This window comes from Equus przewalskii, chromosome 29 (assembly GCF_037783145.1).
Source record: "Equus przewalskii isolate Varuska chromosome 29, EquPr2, whole genome shotgun sequence".
Classification (NCBI taxonomy): Eukaryota; Metazoa; Chordata; class Mammalia; order Perissodactyla; family Equidae; genus Equus; species Equus przewalskii.
Window position 1 is genome coordinate 25,300,138 of NC_091859.1, and position 25,448 is coordinate 25,325,585.

At 42.4% G+C, this 25,448-nt stretch overlaps 1 protein-coding gene across 7 annotated transcripts in view; it reads left to right on the forward strand.

Moving 5' to 3' along the window:
• Positions 1–7,353: 7,353 nt before the first annotated feature.
• The window catches only part of ANO4 (anoctamin 4), a 381,130-nt gene continuing 363,035 nt past the window's right edge, over positions 7,354–25,448 (forward strand). For 6 of the 7 annotated variants that reach the window (XM_070600723.1, XM_070600719.1, XM_070600721.1 and 3 more), the window contains exons 1-2: positions 7,418–7,933; positions 20,260–20,343. In XM_070600723.1, the coding sequence (XP_070456824.1) occupies positions 7,813–7,933; positions 20,260–20,343 (205 nt within the window). In that variant the 5' untranslated portion in view covers positions 7,418–7,812. Of the gene's footprint in view, positions 7,934–20,259; positions 20,344–25,448 lie in introns of all 7 variants that reach the window. The other variant, XM_070600724.1, reaches the window with a different exon arrangement.

Here is a 25,448-nt window from a genome sequence, read left to right on the forward strand (position 1 = left end):
TTTTTAATGAGTATGGCTCGACTACTTTAAATGGCTGTTATCCACTAGAAACTCACATAGACACTTTAAGTAGAGCCAGTTATATATGATTTGATGGATTAGAAGATTTCACTGGTATGGTTTAATGCTATTATTATTGTGTAACACCCATGTCAATGCATTTTTATGTGGATTGCAATTAATTTTATGGAATGGCAGGTAGAATTTCTGGTTTTCATAGCACTCCTAGGACTCTATGACATATAGGACAAGTGTCTTACAATAAAGTTATATCAAGAAACTTGATTAATAGAAAACATTAAAATGGAATTCTTGAAAATCAATTAATGCAATCTATTACATCAACAGGCTAAAAAAGAAAAATCACATGATCATATCAAGAGATGCAGAAAAAATATTTGATAAACTCCATCGCCCATTTGTGATAAAAGCTCTCAGTAAACTAGGAGTAGAGGGGAACTTCCTCAACTTCATAAAGAATATCTACAAAGAACCTACAGCTAATATTACACTTAATAGTGATAAACTTGAAGCTTTTCCACTAAAATCAGGTACAAGGCAAGGATGTCCCCTCTCACTATTCCTTTTCAACATCATACTGGAAGTTCTAGCTAATGCAATAAGACAAGAAAAGGAAACAAAAGGCATACAGATTGGGAAAGAAGAAATAAAACTGTCTTTGTTTGCAGATGACACGATCGTCTATGTAGAAAATTCAAAAGAATCAACAAAAAACCCTCCTGGAATTAATAAGTAATTACAGTAAGGTTGCAGGATACAAGGCTAATATATGAAAATCAATTGTTTCCTCTATAGCTGCAATGAACAAGTATAACCTGAAATTAGAAACAATACCACTTGCATTAGCACCACCCCCCAAATGAAATACTTAGGTAATATAGCAAAATATGTATAAGATCTATATGAAGAAAGCTATAAGACTGATGAACAAAATCAAAGAAGAAATAAATAAATGGAGGGATATTCCATGTTCATGGATAGAAAGATTTATTTTTGTTAAGATGTTAGTTTTTTTCCAATTTGAGCTATAGACTCAGTGAAATCTCAATCAAAATACCAGCAAGTTATTTTGTGGATATTGACAAACTGATTCTAAAGTTTATATGGAGGGGCAATATTGAAGAGCTGACACAATATTGAAGGAGAAGAACCAAGTTAGAGGACTGACACTGCCTGACTTCAAGACTTACTATAAAGCTACAGTAACCAAGACAGTGGTATTGGTGAAAGAACAAACAAATAGATCAATGGAATAGAATAGAGAGACCAGAAATAGACCCACCTAAATATAGCCAACTGGTCATTGACAAAGGAGTGAAGGCAATATAATGAAGCAAAGATAGTCCTTCAAATGGTGGAGAACAACTGGACATCCACGTGCAAAAAACAAATCTAGACACAGACCTTACACCCTTCATAAAAGTTAACTCAAAATGAATCACTGACCTAAAGGTAAAATGCAAAACTATAAAACTCCTAGAAGATAACATAGGAGAAAACCTAGACAACCTTAGGTATGGTGATGACTTTTTAGTCACACCAAAGACATGATATATAAAATAAATAATTGATATGCTAGACTTCATTAAAATTGAAAACTTCCTCTTTCTGAAAGACAACATCAAGAGAATGGAAAGATAAGCCACAGACTGGGAGAAAATATTTGCAAAAGACACATCAGTAAAAAGCTTTATCCAAAATACATGAAGAACTCTTAAAATTCAACAGTAAGAAAATAGACAACCGGATTAAAAAATGGGCCAAAGATCTTAACAGACACCTCACAAAAAAGATATACAGATGGCAAATAAGCATATGAAAAGATGCTCCATATCACATGTCGTCAGGGAAATGCAAATTAAAACAATAATGAAATACCACTATATACCTATTAGCATGACCAAAATCCAGAACACTGACAACACCAAATGCTTGCAGGGATGTGGAGCAACAGAAGCTCTCGTTCATTGCTGGTGGGAATGCAAAATGGTATAGCCACCTTGGAAGACAATTTGGCAGTTTCTTACAAAATTGAACATCCTCTTACCATTTGACCCTGCAATTTTGCTCCTTAGTATTTACCCAAAGGAATTGATAACTTATGTCCACACGCAAAAATGCACGTGGATGTTTATAGCAGCTTTATTCATAATTGCCAAAACTTGGAAGCAACTAAGATGTCCTTCAGTAGGTAATTGGATAAATAAACTGCAGTATATCTAGATAATGGAATATTACTCATCACTAAAAAGAAATGAGCTATCAAGCCATGCAGACCTGGAGGAAACTTGAATGCATATTACTAAGTGAAATAAGCCAATTTGAAAAGGCTACATACTGTATGGTTCCAACTCTGTGACATTCTGGAAAAATCAAAACTATGGAGACAGTAAAAAGATCAGCGATTGCCAGGGATTGGTCGGGGAGGGATGAATAGGCAGAGAACAGAGTATTTTTAGGGCAGTGAAAATGCTTTGTTTAATACCATAATGATGGACATATGTCATTATACATTTGTCCAAACTCATAGAATGTACAATACCAAGAGTGGACTCTAATGTAGACCATAGACTTTGAGTGATTATGATGTGTCAACATAGGTTCATCAATTGTAACAAATGTACCAATCTGGTGGGAGGTGTTGATCATGGGGGAAGCTCTGAATGAACAGGGGCAGGAAGTATATGGGAAATCTCTGTGCCTTTCGCTCAATTTTGCTCTGAACCTAAAACTGCTCTAAAAAAATAAAGTCTTAATTTTAAAAAATGAAGTTCTTTCTATTTCTATCTTCTTTCTTTTTCTTTTTCTGGTGGATGCCCCAAAAGACCAAAAGCAAAACCAGTAGAAAATGTTCTATTCCAAAATAAGATGCTACATTCCTCATCCAGAACTTGCAAATAAGGTGGTCAAACACTGGTTTTACAACTCCCAGCCCCACACCCACCTTAAGAATATCGCGTTGTTGGGGCCAGCCCGTGGCCAAGTGGTTAAGTTTGCACTCCACTTTGGGGGCCTAGGGTTCCTCGGTTGGGATCCTGGATGTGGACCTACATACTGCTCGTCAGGCCATGCTGTGGCAGCATCCCACATGGAAAAACTAGAATGACTTACAACTAGGATTTGCAGCTACGTACGGGGACTTTGGGGAGGAAAAAAAAAAAGGATGAAGATTGGCAACAGATTTTAGCTCAGGGCCAATCTTCCTCACCAAAAAGCATACCTTAAAAAAAAAAAGAATGTATTGTTAAAATGAGAAGGGTAACTTACCAGACTCCTAGGGGCTGAGAGCAGAATCACAAGCAGTCAGCCAGAGGAGATGCATTCCCTGTGTCGTGGGAAGTTCAGACAGATGTTTCCAGAGGGGAAATCTCTGGGGAACCTACAAAATGCCCCATGATAGAGAGAGAGAGAAACCATGACGTGAAAGGTGAGTGCTAGCTCCTTGGGCTTTGGGTTGTTTTGCCAAATGGAGAAAGCTCAGTTCAAGTCAATAAATGGAGAACTGGGGAATGCTCTCAATTAACATGTTCTTTTCACTTCAGAACCCTGCTGCCATTAGTTTTTAAACTTTTCTGGGTTTTGCTTACTTTTTATTTCTTAGTCTGCTTTTCTGCAGTAAAGACAAATATTTTCCTCCCTAATGACTGCATTCCTCTCACATGAAATTTATGCTCAGTAGGCAGCTAGCAAAATCCATTCAGCATTTCTTTTGGTTGTTAGTTATTAGTTTATTTATTTTAGATGATTTGGTTGATGTTATTTTAAAATCCCTTGGAGTTTACCACCCCTCTCCCATCATGTTCGATGAAACAGATATTTAAAATATCTTTTATTAAAAGTGCTCATAAATAGAGGGTTTATGTGCCTCTCCCAATTGTCAACTTGTTACGTGCCTTCTGATAATCTCATTGCATTTACTTTCACCTCTCTGAGGAAGGAATTAGACACTAAGACATGTTTGGGATGAGAAGGTCTAGTTTGCTCTTTGCAATGATTGAGAAGTTCAGTGGGTTGGATGTCTAGGGCGGGAAGGTGTGAAGCAGAACTGACACAGCCAGGACACCCTGGTGCTCATCTTACAGTATCGAAATGACCCCACACTGGTTAGTAATAAACAGGCACTGCTGCAAGACCCCATTGTTTGGCACCTTGGTTCCCCTGGACTTCCCCACAACCCAGCAGCTACAGGGTGAAGCCTGGCACACCTGGGGTCCCTGTTGGATTGGTGGTGCTGGTCCACCAGGCTGTTCAATATTACGAATATCACCCCTTGGTGAAAGGAATTACTACTGGATTGGCGTTCCTGAGGGAATTCTGGGAAAATGGACATAATAATAACAGGGGTTAACATCTATTGAGAACTGTTCTAAAGGCTTTATACATATTTACTCATTCAACATCCTTGACAATCCTGTTTCCCAACTCCTCTTAATCAAACATTTTTTTCCTCTCACACTGATTCATTCAACTAGTATTTATTAAGTACCTAATATGGGCCAAGTAATGTGTTAGGTTTTGGGGTACAATGAAATATAAGACATGGTCCCTGCTTTCCAGTGGGGAGACGGATGGATCCCTAGATAAATTATAATGTGATGTGATAAATGCCATAATGAAGATGTTAAACATTATGGGATTACAGAGGAAGTAGGGACGTAAAAGTTTTGATCAGTCAATACAGCAATATTTTAAAATGTTCACTTTGTTAAATCTTTATTAGTGAATCAAATTCTAAGTCGAGTTCATTGTGGGCAAATGAAAACTGTTACTTTTCAAATGTGATAGTTTTAAAGAGTGAGCATTTGTAGAGCAGTTACAAAGTTATGAAATGAAAATAAGTTATTAAAAATGTTAATCACAGAGTCAGCCTCTTACAGTGTCAAATGCAGTATAATCATGTTCAGGACCGTTAATAGTAAGTCAAATAGTTCAAATTCAGAGCATGCTGAAAAGAAAACTCGTTTTCCTCAATTTATCATCTGAAAAAAGGCATTTTCCTGGAAAGATTTAGAACACAGCTTTCATCAAGGTTGTGGCAGTTCATACTTTATTCCTGAATACATGGCAAATGAATAAAACATCAGAAAATTTGAATGACAAGCTTGTCTTTAAGAAATTTTACTGGCAACAACACAAATCCTGGACCTCATCTTTCACATGTCACCTCCTTGGTGAAGTCATCTGCGAATGCTGCAGAGACAGAATCACTTGCTCCCTGTGGGGTTTCTTTCACACCCTGTGCTTCATCACAGTATGGTAATTCTTTGCTGGCCTTTGTCGGCCCCTCAAGAATGTGAGGTAGGGAGATCACCCCCTCCCGCTGCAGACCAGGAGGCAGGGAGGCTGCTTAAAGATCTCAGTGTCACCCGATAGCACACGGCCTGAGAACAAGGAGAAGGCTCTCAGCAAACCTGGCAATGAAGGAATGAGGTGTATTTGTCCATCAGTTCCTCAACCAAGACACCCAGTGTTCTGGATCTTAATTCTATTGAGGGGACTGAATATCTCAAGGACTTGGAGTGGTATTATGTGGGCTGGAGTTCAGGTGGCCTTAAGAGAGGTTAATTAATTAGACATCACATTTTAGTTCCTGCTAATTGGAATGACCTGCCAAGAAGAATTAAAGCGCAATTTGTAACTCATTTTGATTGTCCTTTCTCATGGCCCCAGCTGAGTTAAAACGTGGAGGGAAAGACAGGAGAAAGACCTAGGGGTCAGAAGACAACTTACAAATGGCCTTGGGTCCCAGCAGCGGCACAGATGGGACTCCGGGGAGCAGCTCCAGGCGCAGGCCCCAGGACGGACACGGAGGGGCACCAGAGGTGGAACAGCCTGAGGCAACAGCCCAGTCCTGCGTGCTGAGGAGCTCAGGGGTGTGTGGGGGGAAGCAGGGAGGTTGCCGAGGATGTATAAAGACCTTCGGGGCGCACTGCGGCAGGCAGTCCTGCCTCGCAGCCTACCCCGGGGCTAGATCAGCCCGCCACACTGAGAGCAGGTTTCCAAATCGCTCTAGACTTCGAAGCGGCAATTCAGCGGGGGTTCGGGTGGAGTGCGAAGTTGAAGGGACGTGGCGGGGAAAGGAAGGTGGGGGCCCTCAGAGCGCAAGCTCCAGGCCGAGAACAGCATTCAAGATAGAGCCTCAGGGATAACGATGCTGTCCGCATCACCCCCGGATCCCTGTCCCCGTCCTGTGAGGTGGGCATGGCGGTAACAAGGGTTACCTCCACTTTACAGATAGGGGAAAAGAAGGCACAGAGAGGGTGTCTTGACTATGGGTCACCTGCTGGCGGTTGGCTGACCGAGCGGAATAAACTGCCAGATCCCCTGCTCTCGCTACCCTTGACGGGCCTCCCCCTCCTCCCAGCCTGGCTCCACTGGCCGCAAAAGTCAGCCTTGCACTCAAGCGGAGGCAGTGTGGGCACCGACATTTCATCCCAAGGCCTCCTCCACGGGTCACCCGCTGCAGCCTCGCTCCCTCCCAGAAGAGCAGGAGAAAGAAGAGGGACGCGAAGGTCGCAAGAGCACAAAGCTGCCATCTCTGGGTTAGGCCGGCGGTTGTCGAGGGGAGGCGGCAGCTAGAGCAGAGCTCGCGGGAGGGAAGCCTGCTAAAGAAACGCCGGGTTCTGTCTCCGCCAGATTTCTCTGCCCTCTCTGTGCCTCCACTTGAGTTGACACAAGCCGAAACGCAGTTGAACAGCCTCGACAACATCGCCCCCCAATTAGTTGGGCGCTGGCATTTTTCAAGGCCGCGATTCCCTGGTGATCAGGACAGTCAGCCCAGCGCCAGGAAGCCCCGGGTGCACCCCCGGGGTTGTCGTGACTTGACAGTCAGGAATTGCACAGCCTCGGTGCGCCTGATCCCGAGGGGTCGTTGGGCGGCCTCCTCCTCCCCCTCCCCTCACCATGGGTGCCACTGGCTTCAGGGTCGCTTTCTCTCTCTCTCACTCCCCATTTCCCAGCCTGCCAATTTCAATCGGAGAACCCGCAGCTTCCAGAGAGATGAGCTGAGAGGGCCTCGGATCCAATAGTCATTCAACAAATATAGTTAGAGTTCGCGCTCTGAGCGAGGCGCGGGGCAGAGTGGAATAGGACACAAGTCACAGCTTCGTAGGGAGACAGACGCACGAATAACAGTGACAGGATGATGTGCTGGGACAGGTCTGAACTGTTGGGATCAGAACTCGGTACTTAGCGGTCAATGGCTTTATCAATAAAAGTCCGTAGGACAGGGTTGCCACTCTCCCCTGGGCGTTGGCATCGGGATCAACCCCTTCTCGAGCTGTCCTCCTGGCTGGGACTCGAGCCCGAGAGTCCCAGGCGGCCAGACCCACCCACTGCGTCCCCAGGTGTGCTCTCCAGTGGAACTTCCAAGGAAGGGAGCTGAAGACTCGAGGTCCGGGAGGCTGTGGCGCGCTCGGGGCTCCTCGATTCCGTGTTTGCCCCGTCACCCCTACCGCCTCTACCTCGAGGGGCACCCTGCTTGGCTTGACCCAGCTAGGGTCCTGCCGGACGCCCTGCCGGGGGCGCCGCCCCGCCGCACGCCTCCGCCGGGCACCTCCCACCGCCGGCCTCGCTCCTCCTTTCTCCCCGGCGCGCGTCCTCCGCTGCAGGTGCAATCCCCGCGGGGACCCGGAGCGCGGCGGCCGGTCAGTGCCCTCGCTCTCCACGCCCTTGCAGCCGAGACCAGCCCGGGAGCACCTGCGCGCCGCCGGCTCCTCTCCGGGGCGACCGCGGCGAGCTGACTGGGCATGCTCAGGAGCGGGGCGGCCAGGCGCCGCGGGAGCCAAGCGCATGCAATCGCCCGGCTGGGCGCCGGCCGTCCAGGGGCGCGGCGCGCAGGCGGCCACGGTCGCCGACGCCCTGTCCAGCTTGGGCAGGACGCGGGCCAGGATGGCCTCCCTCACGGCTTACGGTAACGGCGGGCGATCGCGGGCTCCCAGGGCTGCTGGGGCGGGCAGGGCCCGGGAGCTGTCCGATCACCCCGGGAAACTTCTGGGCTTGGCTCCCAGCAGGGTCTGGAAGGGAGGGAACCGGTGCCGCGCGCGCCAGCTTGGGGCTGGGGGGGCCAACGCTCTGCGAGGCTGGAGGCTGCCTGGAACCTGGGAAGGGGGTGTTTGCAGAAAGAGTCGGCGGAGTGAAAACGCCTAAAATTCAGGAGGCATTTGGGAGCTTCGGGACTCCAGAAAAATTCCAATTGCTTCAGACCACCTAGGGGAAGGGATTTGGGTGTTGAGTCCTTTTCTAGAGGCGCGAGGCTTGGAGTTAGGAAATCTGCGTTCAGTCGGCTCCTATCTTGTCCATGACTGACCTTGGGCAAGTTATTGAAACTTTTCTGCTCCTGCATTTCCCCATCTGTAAATTAGAGATGAGAACATCTCTCTGACAGATGCTATGGGGTTAAATAATATGCACCAAAGTATGTTTTTAAGGCCAAAAAAAAAAAAAAATTCATCTTGGAAATAAAAGTTCCATGGAAATAGTAGACATTATTCCTCTCCCTCCTGTTTTTGGTTAAAGAAATGTATTTATTTTATTATTATTATTTTTAAAGGCATTGCACAATTCTAAAGGAAGACAAAATCACAGTGTGAAGGTTTCAGACTCAGCTAGAAATCCCAGCGCTCTGGGGAAGCTGACAAGGCTTTTTATTAACATCCCTGCTTATGGGGAAAAAGCAATTCTCTTTAGTCCTTTATCAGAGATGCCAGGTTATGGGAGGCAGAAACTCACTAGACCTCTCTCCCTTCCCTTGGCTTGCAATCAGTGGCTATGATCACATCTAGTTTTGACGTTTTAAACGTGAAAGTAGTGAGCAATTGTTGGAGAATGTTCTGCAGGGACGTCTCCAAGCCTGGGGTTGGTGGGAGAGAAATTGCTGCTTTTTGGTGTGGAGGCTTCATTCTCCAGGCCGGTGATGTCCCCTGCTCATTTCCCCAAGGTTAAAGGGGTCAGTCTCTCCTTCTTGGGATTTAAACTGTTTAAAATGATCACTCAGGTGGCCCTGAGGGTTTGCAATTGATGCTTGGGAACCACTAACATATTGTGAGCAGATTACAAATTGCATACTAGTGGCCTATTTTCTTTTCTTTTCTTTCTTTCTTTCTGTTTTTTTTTTTTTTTTTTAACTCAGAGCATTTTTCTCTTGGGATGTGAGTTGTTCTTGCCCCTGCTGCACATTTAACACACAACATTGTTGTTCTTGGCTTACCATCTGGGGAGAATTCAACATTCTGCTGGTGTTTTAGGCATATTTATTGGCAGAATCTATTTTTACACCTTTTCCCATCAGAGGGATCTAACTTCTGGTTTTCACATCGTGTTAGATTTCACCTGCTGCCCTGTGAATACTGTCAGTAATAGGTTTACATAATAATCAGTTCTATAAATTTCTAGAAGCTTTAAAAGCTTAATTGGGCACCCAGGTGGAGAAAATGAAGTCAGAAGTGAAATTGTTTTTGAAAAGAAAGTTTATTTCAGTAATTAAAGGAAAAGAGTGGCAGATCACTTTTTGACAACTAAGAATTACACAGGTTTCTTTTTAGAAGCTTAAAGGGAAATGAAACAGATTTAAGTAAATATATCAATTAGAATTTGTGCTGTTTAAAATATATTCTTGACACACTCTCCTGCCTCCCCCATCACGAAAGTGGTGAATACCCCTGGCTGCAAAGTGCTCATTAATTCTTTGGTCTGTAGTGATGTGACCCGGTCATGACAAGTTAGTCCGTCAGGGTTTTCAACCTAGTGAACAAATACAGGAAAAACAAAATTGAACACATTCCATATATTTCTCACCCGCTGGATGCTGTCGACATCATTATCTGATCAGAGCTTGGCCCGGCTCTGGAACCTTCCACAAATCATCTCTCTGAAAATCTAACTGCTTAAAAAAAAAAGTTCCCTTTCAATTCTGTTGGATTTGGATTCAGATATTATAATGGGGTCTGATCTAAGTTTCTTGCCTGGAATTTATAGGGTTCAACTTTTATAATCATTTGGCTGATATAATAAATGCTTAGTCCTATCTTTAGCACAGGGGCTACCAAGAGAATGAGCAGTTATACTGTAGACCGTGTGTTTTAGGTTCCTAAGGAGAGAGAGAAATTTGGCTTATGTATGCATTTCATTAGCAGCAGCCTCCAGTGAACCTCGTTAGCTTCCCATCCAAATATGCATTTTTTGATCCTATATTGGAACTTACTCTTTCTGTATTTTAGCATGAATTTTTACTTTCAGGCAGTCATCTAGACTCATATATTCTAGAAATGTGAAATGAGATTAGAGTAATCAATTACTGTAATATGCCCTCTAATAAATATATGTTCAATGGATGGTGCAATCTTTTAAATTTTGGATTTTTAATACGTCAACCTTTTGTATTCGCCACTGATTTTTCTTTCCTTGTCCTTTAAATGGTTTAAGTTCTTAAGCACTTTTAGCTCATTATGTAACCATATGCATGAGACCAAGGATGGGTGACAAGTCTCTCTTAGAAATGACTGGGACTTGATTCATTCTTGGCCGTGCAAAAGAAGGCACAGAGGCCGTGTCCCAGGCTGAACGAGGGAGGGACTTGTGCTTGAACCTATCAGCCTGGCATTGAGCTGTAAGCCTCAGATCTGAGGAGGCTTAGTAAGGGTTCTAAGGAGCTTATAGGGCACAGTGGGGGCTATTTCAGATAGGGAAAGCCTCTCTGAGGAAACATTTGAGCAGAGACATAAATGAAGGAAAGGAATGAGCCATTCCATTCCATGTGGATAAAGAACATTCCTGGTAAAGGGAAGAGTAAGTGCAAAGGCCCTGGGGCAGGAATGAGCTTGTCATGTTCAAGGCTAGCTGGAAGGTCAGTGTGGCTAGAGCAGAAAGAGCAAGTGAAAGACAAGAAGAAAATGAAGTCAGAGCCAGAATTGTTGTTATATCTATCCTCCCCTCATTTTCTAACGACTTCTTAAATTGCTTCTTCCTTGTGGAATTCTCCTTCTGTTTATGCTGATGTTTGCCTGGGCTCTGTCTTTGATGTTATAATCTCACTCTCAACCATTTAGATGACATCGATTAGACATCTGACAAATGCAAGACAACAGCCCCAAGTGCAGAGTCAGTCTCTTAGTGGGAGGCCTGTAAACTCGGGTGACAGTTTTCTATGTGGTAAGTAGAAGTGTCAGGTGTGCTGGGACACACAATAATAATGGCTCTTTATACAAATTAGCTCATTTAAGTCTCACAACAACCTTTAAGAAATTAGTCCAATGTTAGCTCCATATTCATTCGAAGAAATCGAGGCACAGATAGGCTGAAGAACTTAGCGTCACATAATGAGTGGGGAGCCCAAATGCAGAGTTTGGCTCTAGAGCCTGGAGAAGGGCTGGGGGTAGTTAGGAAGAGGAAGAAAACGAGGGGCTGTGTGAGCGGGTGGGTGGTGATTCCAGGCAGAAGGTGTGGCTTGAGCAAAGGCTCAAAGACAGTGGACAACCAGAAGTTCTGGAGTTCTCATCGGAAGGAGGCGGGAGGTAGGAGAGCTAAGCCTAACCGTGCAGCATGGGAATGGAGTGGGGCGAAGAGATGAGAGCCCAGGACATGTTTCCCTCCTGTGCCTTTCTCTGTATTCAGATGACTCCCAAATAGAAAGCACCAACTCAAAACTTCTTTCTTGTGTGTGCTACGCTGTTTACCCACCTGTCTGCTAGCCTCTTCTGCCTGTATGCCCCTCTAGCATCTCAAACTCAATATCTCCAAAACAGAATTCTTCTCCCATACTTGTTTCCTGTAGAATTACTCTACTGAGCTCAAACTAAGTGCCAGGCTCTAGCCTGGACCCAGGAGTACCAGAATAAGTGAGATCTCACTCTTTCTCTCACAGATGGCGGAGTCAGCTGGAGGAGACAGACTCCTAAAGAGAATTATAATGCAGTGTTGTAGGGGAGGGGCTGGGAGGAGTGAGGGATGGTCAGGAGCAGTTACCTGGAGGAGGTGATGTTACAAGGCCGATTGGGAGAGGGAGGGCATTACAGGGAGGGGCAGCAGCATGAACAAAGATGAAGGGGAGAGATGGCAGGGGGGCATATGGCCACTGTTAGTAGCATGGTGTTGGTGGGGCCTGACATCCAAGACAGGAGAGGTTGGCAGGGGCCAGCGTGCTCTAGCCACTCACCTCAGCCAAAATCCTGAGAGTTGTCTTTGAGTCCTTCCTTACCAGAAAGTACTAACAGTGACTTTGAGGAAACTAAGTCACCTATTGTGCCTCAGTTTTCTTATCCGTAGAATGGGGTCACTATGAGGTTTAAATGCAATGGTATCTGTAGGTGCTTGAGTGGTGCATAGTGAGTACTCAGTAAGCATTAGCTATTACTGTCAAATGCCTCTCCAGACAGTATACTCTCCATCACCAAGTCCTGTTGCTTCTTTTTCCTTAAAGTCTTTCTACTCTGTTTTCTCCTCCCGCTGCCAGCTGCTCTTACGCTAGTCGAGGCCACCATCATTGCTCACTCTGACTGCACTAGCAGCCTCCCGGCTGGCCTCTAGTCCTGACTCCTTCTGATCCCAATTGCAAATCTGATCCTATTACTCCTCTACTTAAAACCCTTCAAGGGCTCCCCTCTGCTTGTGGCTCAAAGTCTAACCTCCCCAGCTTGGCCAACAAGGCCCTCCAGGAGCTGACCACCCTTCCTTCTTGCTGCCCTTGACCCCAGCATCTCACCCCTTAGGGAGGGAGGTGGGTTAGCATGGCTGATGGCACTAGGCTTTCTCAGGTGTCTGGATCTTGGCCTGTGCTCTGGAACACACCTCCCTCTTGCTTTACTAGGCTCTCTTGCCTCCCACTTGACCCTCTCCATCTGACCTGAGACCTCTCAGGGTGAGTCCTCCCCACAACAGCTTTTCGTTTTGTACTGTAATGAGTACTCCCCTCTGTGAGTTGTAAAATCCCAAAGGGCGGGAACATATCTTTACCTTTGTATTCCTGGTGCCTAGCAGGACCGCTGGCTCATAGTAGGTGATCACTGCTTGGCTGTCCGACTGACTGAAGGACAGAATGGACCATAGCTGGGGGCAGCACACCATGCACAAGTTTTTAAAATCTCATTTTCCTGTTGCAAATAAGTAAAATAACTTCTACCCTTCAGAAAAGAGGAGCAAACAAAAGCTCCCACACTACGTGGTAAAATTAGATGCATGTTAACTGACTGGAACTCAGGCATTAGCTAATAAATCCAAGGGACTATGTGGTGACTTCTCTTGTTTCTGCCCTCCACCACCTGGCACGCTTGTTGTTATGCAATCCAGACACTCACAGTCAACAGTCAAAATTGATTAGGATCCTTTTGGTTAAGAAGCTGCAGCCAAGCGTGTATAGATTATTCTTTGACTTTCAGTCCTCCACATTTTAAAAGTTTCTTTTTGGGGTAAAATTAAATTAAAATTTTATTTTGATCCTATGAAGAAGCATTTTAATCTTTTCCTTTACAGTGTTATGTTCTTTGTAATAGCCATGTGGATTTTTCTGTTAGAACATAGTCCTAGACAGACAGTTCGTGCTACCAAGGAAGTTTCTAGAATAAGCAATTCAACATATGTTTTGTGAGTGCTCACTACATGTCAGGCAGTGTTGTAGGTTCTAGAAGTAAAAACAAAACCAAAAAATGCCTGTTTTTTAAAAACTTACTTTGTAGTAATAAGGCACGGATCTTTACCACCTGGAAAAGATGAAAATAAAATATAGAGTTTACAACACTGAATCAAGTAGGTACAAGTAGTCAAGAATGAGAAGGAAAGGCTTTTCTCTAATTAGGGTTCTGGAAAGGGCGTTTTATCACTGTGCCTGTGAGAGTGGAATCAAAGGGAAGCCGAGAGCATGAGTAGCAGGCACAGCATTTAAAAGGCAGAAACGGTGATTAAAGTATTTGAAAGCTTCCTAGAGGCTTTGGCAAACATTTATTGTGCCTTCTATGCATTAGGCAGAGCCAGGCTCTGTGGTCACAAGATGAAGAAGGGATGGCCTTGCCCTCCAGGAGTTTGGGTCTAGCTCAGGTCCACTGAGAAATGCAGAGTATGATGCTACCACTACCATATTACTTCACCTAGTACCTACCTGTTTGTCTCCCAGTGCAGTTGTCAAAATCACATGAGAGAGCAAATGCAAGAACGTTACAGAAACCTAGAAAGCCCAATAGCAATATAGTATACAGTACTATATGGTGTTTATTGTCCTTATTGTAGTAATAAAGAGATTTGTTTTTATAGGAAAAGCTATGTTGAGTGGAAGCACACTTTCCACACTTCAGTTGATTCATCAGCACTTTAGAGAGACCTCCCAAGGCACCAGTTCCCACCTGGGGCAGCCTGTGTCTCCTGGATGTGATAGGCAGTCAATGTTCTTGAATGAATGAATTTCAGTCAGAGTATACAGGAGCAAGTCAAGGCCCAGGGAGGTTAGGTGACAAGACATAGGTGCACAGCTAGGGGGAAAGGGTTGTGAATATTAACTTTTCTGTAAGCCTACAAAATACACAACAAACATGGAATAAATTACACCAATATGTCTGAGGACACACATATGCATATGTACACATGCACGTGCAACACATTTTTTTCTTACAAGTAGGTTCTCTAGAACCTTTTATAAACAATTTGAAATGATTTAAAAAAATAAGATGCAGTGAGCTGTCGTAGCTCACTCTACACAATGAATACATATGTTGTAAATTAAATGACATTTCCAGTGCACTAGCATAGGCAGTTATTAAAGGAATTGTACGGTGAATTTTTTTGTATAGTCAATAGTTATACATCATTTATCTGGTAAATTCTTGAGTTTCATCTGTCCATGTGTTAAGCAGCCTTGTAATATGTTTGTAAGGGTTTAATGAAAACATTCTTTTTTCTTTTTAACATTTGTCTTTCCTTTTTTGTGGGTGAGATGTTTTCCCAGGCTTTGTGGGTTGTGGTTTCCAGGTGAGGGCTTTATCTCACTCTGGAGTCCCTAGGCCAGCAGCACTGGCACCACCCGGAAGTCTATTATAAATGCAGTTATCAACTGTATCTCAATATAACTGAAAAGAAAAAAGGAAATGCAGAATTCCAGGCCCACCTCAGAACTACTAAATCAAAATCTTCATTTTAACAAGATGCCCAAGTGATTTTCAGTCTTAAATTTTTCATGTTTTTACTAAATTTTTGCTTGCTCAACCAATAAGTTACTGAGCGTGTTAAAATCGCCCCCTCTGATGGTGGATTTGTCAGTTTCTCCCTGTAGCTCTATTTATTTTTGCTTTGTATATTTAAGGTTGTTTTATCTTAGTGTAACATTTTTTATATCTTCCTGAAGAATTGAACCTGAACATTTTATAATTTTTTATTGACCCTTGTTATCCTTACTAATACTTTTTGTTTTAAAGCCTTTTTCATTAAAATTAACATAGCTACTCTAGCTTTATTTTGGTTAATGTTTGCTTGCTGTGTCTTCTTATATCTTTTACTTTCAACATTTCTGTGTCTTTGTGTTTTAGATGTTTCTCTTATAGACAGCATTTAGTTGATTTTATTTTTAGAAATCCATCTCACAATCTCTTAAATAGCAAATTTAGACCATTTATATGTATTGCTATTATTAATATGTTTGAAATTAATTCTACCCTCTTACTTTGTATTTTTCCTTTGTCTTGTTTTTTTCCTATGCTTTATTCTCATTTAGTTCCTTTTTCTAAGTTGAATTTTTTTTGTGAAATCCCCTCCCATTCTTCCCTACTGTCTCTCTCCCTCCCACTCCAACATAACAAACTGGTTTGGAAATATAGTCTATTTCTGTTGTTTTAATAATTACCCTTCTACTTTTGCTTAAATCTTACTTAACAAGTTCTGTACTTATTTATTATATTTTATTTAACTCTAAATTTAAGATGTTAACCTCTCCCCTGAATAATCCTTTGACTTTGAGCATCCAGCTCCAGGCTTGTATACTATTATTTTTCAGTATTTTAGTTCTATTCTTTTTTAAAAAAATCTCACAAATCAGACAGTATAGTTATTTTATATTGACAATTTTTGTTTATATTTGCCTATGTATTTACCAGAATTCCACAGTCAGTAGAAAGACATAAATAGGGGTGGTGCTTTATTTTTTACTCTGATTAAGGTAAAAGGTGAGATAATTGAGTGTTGAGATGGGCCTGATTTTCTTTTGTTATAAGATCATACTGTTTATGAGTATACCTCAAATACTTTGAGATAAAGCGTGTGTTAGTTTTGTCACACATTTTTGTCATGTGGGCCTCTGAAAATAGAACACATGAGATAATGTCCATCTTGTTCCCTATAGACCCTCAATGCTTAGCACGTCGGATAAATGACCGTCAAAGATGTGGCATCAGAGACAGCAGGAATCCACCTAACCCAGCTTGCGATATTCGTCTGTCTTCCCTCTGTCTTTGCCTTTGTTCTCAAATACTGGTCTAGTGTAAGACAAACCTGGGTTTTAATTCCAGCTTTGTGACTTCCCAGAAGTGTGACTCTGGATAAGTTCCCTAATTTTGTGAGCCTCTAGTTCCTTATCCACATAGTGGGATAATCGTAGTCGGATAAACAACTCTTAGAGGAGTTGTTTGGAAGCTTAAATGAAATAATGGGTGTAAATGCAATGATGAAGGTTTAGGGTAGTGTCTGGCAGAGAGCAAGTGCTCAGTGACTAGTGTTGTCTGATTCCACCACCGTCTCATTTTCCTAGATATTTTTTTCAGAGTTTGCATTCCTGGTTTGCCTTGCCATGATTTCTGCCCCTCTATTTCTTAAAAAAATTATTGTGAACTATAACATACATACAGACAGGCGGGTAAGGCAAATTTATGATTTAACAAATAATGATAAAATGAATACCATGTGACTACCACCTGGGTCAAGAAATAGAAGACTCCTAGCTCTGCAGGACCCACCCCCGCTCCCCATTCCCTTTCACGATTTAAAGTAGCTGCTTATCCACCACACGGAACCACCACGCTGACTTTTTGCTAATTATTTTGTTACTTTTCTTTACTTTTTTACCATGCATGTCTGCGAGTGTAAACAATGTAATTTAGTTTCTTTGTTGAAATTTTCATAAATAGAATCATGTGTTGTTTTGAGGTTGCTTCTTTCACTCAACATTTTATTTGTGAAATCCATTCCTATTATTTTGTGTAGCTTTCCTTCATTTCCTTTATTATATGGTATTCCATTTTACGGATATCCTTGTTCTTTTCAAGTATAAAATAAAAATAATAGCTAACACTAATTGGACACTTTCTATGTGCTACCTTATGAAATGGGTGCCTTTATTATTCCCATTGGACATATGAAGAAACAGAGTCACATAGAGATGAAATAATGTGCCCAAGGGTTGGAACCAGCTGTCCAATCTAGATACTGACTCCCGAACCCACAAAGTTTGTTAATCTCATTCATAGTCTCAAGTTTTTCCACTAGTTACCTGATTTTTTTTTTATTTAACTGCAGTTGGTTCCTAAAGGATTCAATGGATATTCTGGCCTTCCCATAAAATTTAGCATTTTTTGTTTTAATTCATGTATGGAGGAAACACCTTTCTTTACACAGTCACCTTGTACTGTAACTGGCACAGATCTTTACACTTCTGCTCTTTGAGTCTTTTCTAAATATTACCACCAAAATTATGCCCTAGTTTTACTATTTAGATTTGATTCAAATGTCAATAGTTTTACTATTCACATTTATTTACAGCCTCTTCCCAGGCGCTCATTCCTAATTCAAGCATCCTTCTTCTTTGTTGATTACCAATTTCTCAGGATGCTTTTCTTCTTCATTCCTTTTCTCTTCTCCCCACTCATAGCCATTTCTGCACTTGTGAATCAGTCTCTTTCTCTTCCTTTCCGATTGTGTGCACCTTTGAGGCCATTGACCTTGTCCTTGAAGGCCTCCTCCCTTCCAAAATTTTTTAAGGACAGATCATTAGTGAAGGGTTTAAAAAGAATTAGGAATGACAACTTTAGGGTCGTTAGAGTAGTTTGTAATGTTTGGGGTCTGGATTTTGTTGATTCAGCTGATTCCACAAATACATACTGATTTATTTGCTAACTATGCATTTGTGTAGCTGGTTTATTTTTATTAACCATACCCGATCCCTCTTCCCCACGTCCCCCTGAAAAAGTGAGATAAGCATATTGCCATCATTTTCAGCTGTAAAAACCAGTACTAAAGGAAGTCAACAGCTTGGTCAAGTTTAAAGAGTGTAGGTGCAGCCAAGCTGGGCTTCACACCCGCATCTGCTGACTCCCAGCCCAGTGCTCTTTCTCTTTGATCACAGCAACTTCTAATGAAGTTACGGGAAGGGGAAGTGGAACTAATAGGAGGGGGAAAGGATTGTTTGTATGTTCTTCCTTTAATTTCATGCCTTCCAGTTTTCTTCTTTTCAACCAGTGAACATATACTGAGGATTTACCTCATGCTAGACACAGCTACGCGCTGAAAATTACAAATGGAATAACACATGGTCTGCCCTCGACAAGCGCATGGTTTCGGGTGCATGGAAACCAGTACAGTCTTGTATGCTCTGTGCTGTTGAGGGTGTTTCTACTACTCAGGAAGCACCCTAGGGAGCGGAGATGGTCTGGGAATGTTCCTTAGAGGAGGAGTTGGCCACATGCATTTGCTAGAATTATTTTTCCTGTATTAAAAATAGTTTTAAAATATTTTGTAGCATTTTACCTCCCTGTTTGTGGACCTACAGTGGCCTTGATGTGGCCTCTGAGGGCCACCACCATTTCTCTGCCCTCTGGCTCACCACTGGGTTTTGTCAATACTTTCCAACTGTTTTCTACCCATAAGCACATATGGACACACCTGCAGATGACTCCCATTTCCTGCCTTCTCTGTCCAGGTACCTGCAGGTCTTTCCTCCTAAGAATGTTCATCTACAAAGCATCTTCTCTACCAATCCACATCGCTCTCTCTTTAAAATATGACTCTCAATGTGTTTCTAGAAGCCCTTTCTCTTTGAATGCATTTGACTTACTCTTAATAATTATTTCTTTCCTTCAGACCTATAATTTATGATATTCAAATATTTCTTTCAGGCCAGTTTTGATACCATTATTATAATGACTCTGTCCCTAATCTGTCCTGTTTTATATTAGACAATATGTGTTTATTTTGGTGTTCTAAAATCACTTATTTAAGCCCTGCCATGATTCATAAACAATTTGAAGCAGTTCTCATCTCGATTTGAGCTCTGTTCTGCCACATGCTGTAGAGTGACCCTGAGTAAGGCGCTCAGCCCCCCACAGTCTCAGCCTTTCCATCAGAGACGTGGGGTGATGCCTGCCCTGCTCTGCCTCGGGCACGAGACGGCATGGATGCAAATGCTATGATGCTGCGTCAACGTGAGGTTTGGGTTTCCTTTGCCCCCATCTGCCTAGAACATTTTCTGTTCACAGTACTGAGGAGTTCAGTGCAGCGTGTTGTGCTTTTAGCCTTGAAGGGAACTGCATCCACTTCTCTCTGTCTCCACTGCCACTCCTCCCACAGTTTGGCCCCCGTCACCTCTCATCAGGATTACTGCAGTGGCCTCATGAAGGAGGCTTTCTGCCTCTCAGCTCACCTCCTCTAGTCTGTTCTCCAAGCAACCTCAAAGTGATCTTTCTGAAATGAAAATGGGATCCTGCTCTCTAGACAAAATCCAGACTTAATAAGGTGATTTATAAGACCCTTCGTAATCCAGCCGCTGCTCACCTCTCCTTTTCTTACTGCAATCAGCTGCTGACTCACAAGGCTGTCTATGGCCTCTGAGCCTCTAGACATGATGACAACTCTCTGCCTAGATCTTTTCCCTCAATTCATCCCCTTCTTCCCTAGTCGGATAGTGCTCACCTTTAGGTTTTAGTTTAGATGTCTTTTCCCCCAGGAAGCCTTACCTGATATCCTCTAGTCTGGATCAAATGTTCTCTCATCTGCCCCTGTACCCCTCCTCCAGCACCCTTCACCCTCTACTCCCATCCCCCTGTTACAATAACAGTGACACTGAACTGAAATCGTCTCTGTGGGCAGTCTGGGTTGTTTGTTGAAGTGTTCCAAGTGCCTGGCACCTAGCACTCCCTAAGTATTGATGCATGAACAAATGAATGAGTCTGAGCCTGCCAGACATGGGGAACTGGTTTATTTACCCTCAGTCATATATGTAAATTGTGGTCATGATGTCTACTAGGATATAATTAATCTCCTCTTTTATTTTCTTAACAGACAAAGATGTGAGCAGTGGGAGTTATAACCTTTCCTCTGCAACGACAGGCAGCTACTACAGTTGTGTCAGCCAGATCACCATAGGTGAGCAATTGTGTCATTTTGTTTTATAAAAATTATCATTGCTTGGAAAGGCTGGGAGTGGGGGTGCTAAGGAAGGAATGAGTAGCAAATGTAACTGCAGGAGCATTTAATTTCAGAATCAGAGCAATTGCTGTGGACTCCCCTTGCTGGGGCGCCCTCTTGTGGATCCTTCTTGCTTTTACATAGAAATGGACGGAGGAAATGTGGTCCAGAGAGATTTTTAAAAATCCGGGTTTTCCCAACTTTTTGTCATTTGCTTTAATTCTTTCATTTGTATATCACCTGTATCATTATGTACTTAATATTAAAACTGACTTATTTTTAAGATTTATATTCATCCATTTTAAGAAGAAATTTTATATCACAACTGCAGATAGAAAATGTACATTATTTCCAGTATGTGTGAGATGTATGCATACAATATGAGAAGTATGAGAAGTATGTCTATATGTATGTATGCATACAATAACAACAAATCAGTGTTATTGAGGATCCTGAGTTGGCCAGCTGTCTTGTCCCCTGACTTCTCAGAAATAAAATCTCACATGACAGCATGTGGCCTCCTCAGAAACCTGGAGTCTGCACTTTGGGGCAGGTTGTTCTCTGTCCATTCCCTTCCTTGATGAGGGACCCCCGCAGGAGAGAGTGAGCCACTGGCAGGACATAACGTGCTTGCCCAACACTCTCCCAGCTGCCTTCCTACTCAGCCTTAAATGTGTTTTATTTTGGTCAAAAAGTGACCCTGATTATTTTTCTGTTTGTCGAATCTTTCCTCTCCCTTCCACTTCCTTTTAGAATTTTCTTGATTACAGAATCCTGGGCACTGACTTAGAAAGAAGAAAAAATAATGATAATTGCAGCTAACATTTATTTTGCATTTATCATTTGCCAGCGTCTCTTGGCCATTGACATCCATTATTTTATTTAATCAGGACTCTGTGAGGAAGGTACTGTTATTTCCCCATCTTACAGGTGAGGACAGTTGCTCTTTGCCACCCAACCAGAAATTAATGTTCCCAGAATTTCAATCCAGGTCTGTTTGACATTACAGCTCAGGTTCTTAAATGCTATATCGTGGTTTCTCAAACTCCAGTAATGTGAACCCCTAGAAGAGAAATAATAATTATGAACCTCTAAAATTGATTTAAATTATTTTTATTATAGGGATACTTTATGTTCAAACGTAAAAGTAAGTATAGACATGTTATATTCCAAATAGCTATAAAAATCAAATCAAATTTACAAATAGAATTTAAAATACTGTAAAGCAAAAAAAATTCACATTGTCCACATTCATTTAATATGATGGATGTTGTTATTTTGCTAAAATGCAATCACTGCTTGTAATGCAACGTGGTTCTGGCTGCAGCAGTGTATGTTCTTTGAGTTCAGTGTAGCTTCACTATTAGGTACTTACGATAACTCTGCTCTGCCACCACCTTTCTCTGGTCAGCCCACTGTGAAGTCTCTGTTACTGCTCACTCAGGTGAGGTTACTGGATCTTCATTTGGTATGAAAGTACCTTGACATATCCATCTCTCTCCTTTTCTCATTAAGTGTACCAATTGGTGCCAACTTGATGGAAACACAAAAGCAAACCCAGGCACTAAAATTAAGTGGCAGAACTTTGTCCACAATATGCATCTATTAATTTTTAAATGATTAAATTAACTTTTAAATGAAAAACAAAAACAATTTAATAATTCTTGTGGAGCGGTCACACATCCTGGTTTGAAAACACTAAGTAGCCTAAAATGTCGTTCCTAAAGATATGTGTTATGTAGTGGGTGGTCATTTAGAGTTCAGAGTAGGAGAGTGACCAGATGAACATGTGGGTGAAAGAAGGTTTTTCTGATGGTGAACAGGATGGATTTCACGTGGGAGAATCTGGTGTCATAACTGAGTAAGTGGCTATGACTATAGTCTTGACATGAGACAGTAATGAACTTGAGAGGTGGGTAAAGAGCTCATCTGGAAGAGTTGGCAGGAATAGTCATTGACAGGATGTGGGGAAAGACAAGTGTGCCCTGGGAGTTTGAGTCAGGGTGACAGGGAGTCTGAACCATTCCTAGTAACAGAGAAGTCAAGAGGAGGATGTGAAGGCTATAGGTTAGATGTGTTGGGTTTGAGCTGCCCATGAGACTGTCTCCACCTCAGAATGCCCCACAGGAAATTGGAAATGTGGAGAGAAAGGGCAGGAGACAAAGATAACATTGAGTGTGTAGAGGGCCAGGGACCAATCTTTGGGGGAAGCACAATTAGGGTAGAAATAGTGACAGAGGTAGGAAGACCAAGTGAGCACATTTCTTGGAAAGCCCAGATAATTTCTAGAAGGGGAGACTGAGGAGAGTTACAATTAAAAGTCTGCCCTGGTGACATCCCTGAGAGCCATGTCAGTGGATGTTGGGGTGGGAGCCAGGTTTCAAAACCCTGAATGAGGAGTGATGAGCTATGAGTTCTCTTTTAAGACACTTAGTGAAAGTGGAGGGGTAGATAGTGAGGACCATATGGCACCTAACACTCTTTGGGAGCTTTCTCTGTGCCAAGTACTGTTCTAGGTAATTTTTCTGTTGTTTGCTCATTTAATCCTCACAACAATCCTATGAGGTAGATGGTCTCATTTTTCCCATTTTACACATGAGGAAACTAAGTTCTTGAGAGGTGAGAAAGATATCTAAGGATGCATGGGTAGTAAGGGCTAGGATTGAATCCAGGTAATTTATCTCTTATTGGACAAAGCTCTTGTTACTTGCCATCTTGAAGACTGGCTGGCCATCGGCCAAGTGCCTTCTCCTGGTCCAGTTAGCTGTGGCCACCATGTCAGTGTGTATATGGGTTGAATTGTGTTCTCCAAAAAGATATGTTGAAGTCCTAACCCCTGGTACCTGTGAATGTGACCTTATTTGGAAATAGGGTCTTAGCAGATGTAATCAAGTTAAGATAAGGTCATACTTGATTAGGGTGAACCTTATCCATTGTGACTGGTATCCCTATAAGAAGAGAAAAGCCACAGAGACATACAGGGGGAACACCATGTGATGATGGAGGCAGAGATTAGAGTGATGTGTCTGTAAGCGAAGGAGCACCAAGGACTGTCAGCAACATCAGAAGTTGAGAAAAAGGCATGGAACAGATTCTCTCCTAGAGACTTCAGAGACAACACAGTCCTGCTGACATCTTGATTTCAGACTTCCAGCCTCCAAAACTGGGAGAGATTAAATTTCTATTGTTTTAAGCCACCCAGTTTGTGGTCCTTTGTTAACAGCAGCCCTAGGAACCAATATGACATGTTCTTACTGACCTATGCCCTCACCTCTGAAGGGGAGGTGGGTATGACAGACACTTAGTTTTCTCAGAAGGTGATGGGGTAACTGACAGGCCCTTGAATGTTGCTTCAGTTCCCTGATTCAAAATGGCTGAAACCATAAGGAAATTTATTATTTCACACAACAGGAAGACCAGAGGCAGGCGTGTCCTTAGGATGGGTTGATTAAGCTGCTCAATGCTGTTGTGAAAGACCTTCTCCCTTTGCTTTCCTTGGAGAATTTATCTTTGTGGTGGCAGCCAGAAGGCTGCCGTGGTTCCAGGAATTGCATCCAGACACAACAATGATGGAGGGAAAGGAACTTTGGTGCCTTACTCAGACTTTCACTTGAGGGGCTGAGAAACTTTCCCCTGTAGCTCCTCAGCGGATTTCTCCTATCTCATTGGGCAGGATTGGGTCACACGATCATCCTTGAACCAATCGTTGACAAGGGAGATGAGATTATCTATAGACCCATCATGCCCAGGGGGAGGCGGGTGAGGATGAGGCCACTTGCCCTAACTCACAGGGCTGAGTGGGAGTGGGATGAATTCCCAAACTCTGTTGGGAGGAAGAAGGGGGGATGGATTTTGCACAGGCATCAGGCAGTGTCCGCTGCCCACAGTCTGTCCAGTACAAAGCACTTTTGCAATATTTATAGTAAAAGGAGAAAATAATTAACAACCTTAGACTCAAAGCACTGGAGGGAAGACAGATCTCTGGATCACCCAGCTGTTCTTTTTTTAAAGCTCTTTTTGTTTTCTTTCATCTTCTGCACTTCAGTCCTTCTCTTACAGAATAGTCATTTCACACAGAAGTGTCCCATTTGTGAGGGAATTCCCTTTAGGAAAATAGCTCACTGTGGACTTCCTATTAATGTAGTTCCTTATAGGAACCTATGTCCTACCAAAAACAGTTGCCAAAAAGTCTAAAAACAGAAAAATGACTCCTTTTGAAATATTTATGTTTATCTGTGAGGCTCTTGGATAACTCCTTATTTTCTGATGGTTAACTCCCATTTTACCCATGTATGAGAGACTTAAGAACTTTGCAGTTAATTAACATCAATTTTTTCTTGAGACAACCTACAATTTTGAGTGTTCCTTGCATGTCTCTCTTCACGATTTTGGGTCTAGTTGGTGATAGTGTTAACACAGAACTCAGAGGGAATGGAGACCCCTGCCCCTACCCCGAGGCCAGGATGGTGAGTGAGGAACAGTGAGTAGACTACCAATGTGACATTCTCATTACTTGCCTTTGGATACTTGGACACCACCTGTTCCCCTGGATGGTTGGTTATTCTCCCAAAATACTTTGACCTCATTGGTACCTTTGAATTTAGGCTGGTCCATTTATATTCCATCATAATTATGCACATCTTATCATAGCTTATTTGTATCAATAATATGGGTTAAAATATTTGCTAAGGAACTCCATTTCTGGAGTTAATGATGTGGTAATTTACTGAACTGAAAAAAAAAAGCTTGTTAGCTATGTAAACAATATCTTTCCAAAATTACGTATATGTTATAAATGAGCTATAATTTTATAAAATTAACGGTAAAACCTAGAATTGTGGAGAGTCTAGAGTTCCTTGGGACTTTTAAGCATAACCCTGTCACACCGTGCTCTGTTCTCTACATTGACTCCAGAGGAGCTTGGGAGTGTGGAAAGAAAAGAGGGATTTTAGTGAGTTTCTGAGTGAAGCAACAAGGCAAGTGAAAATGTGGCCTTGCAATTACTCTTCTTGTAGAAGGATTCTATGGTATAAATATAAGATAATATGTTTTCATATTTCTAA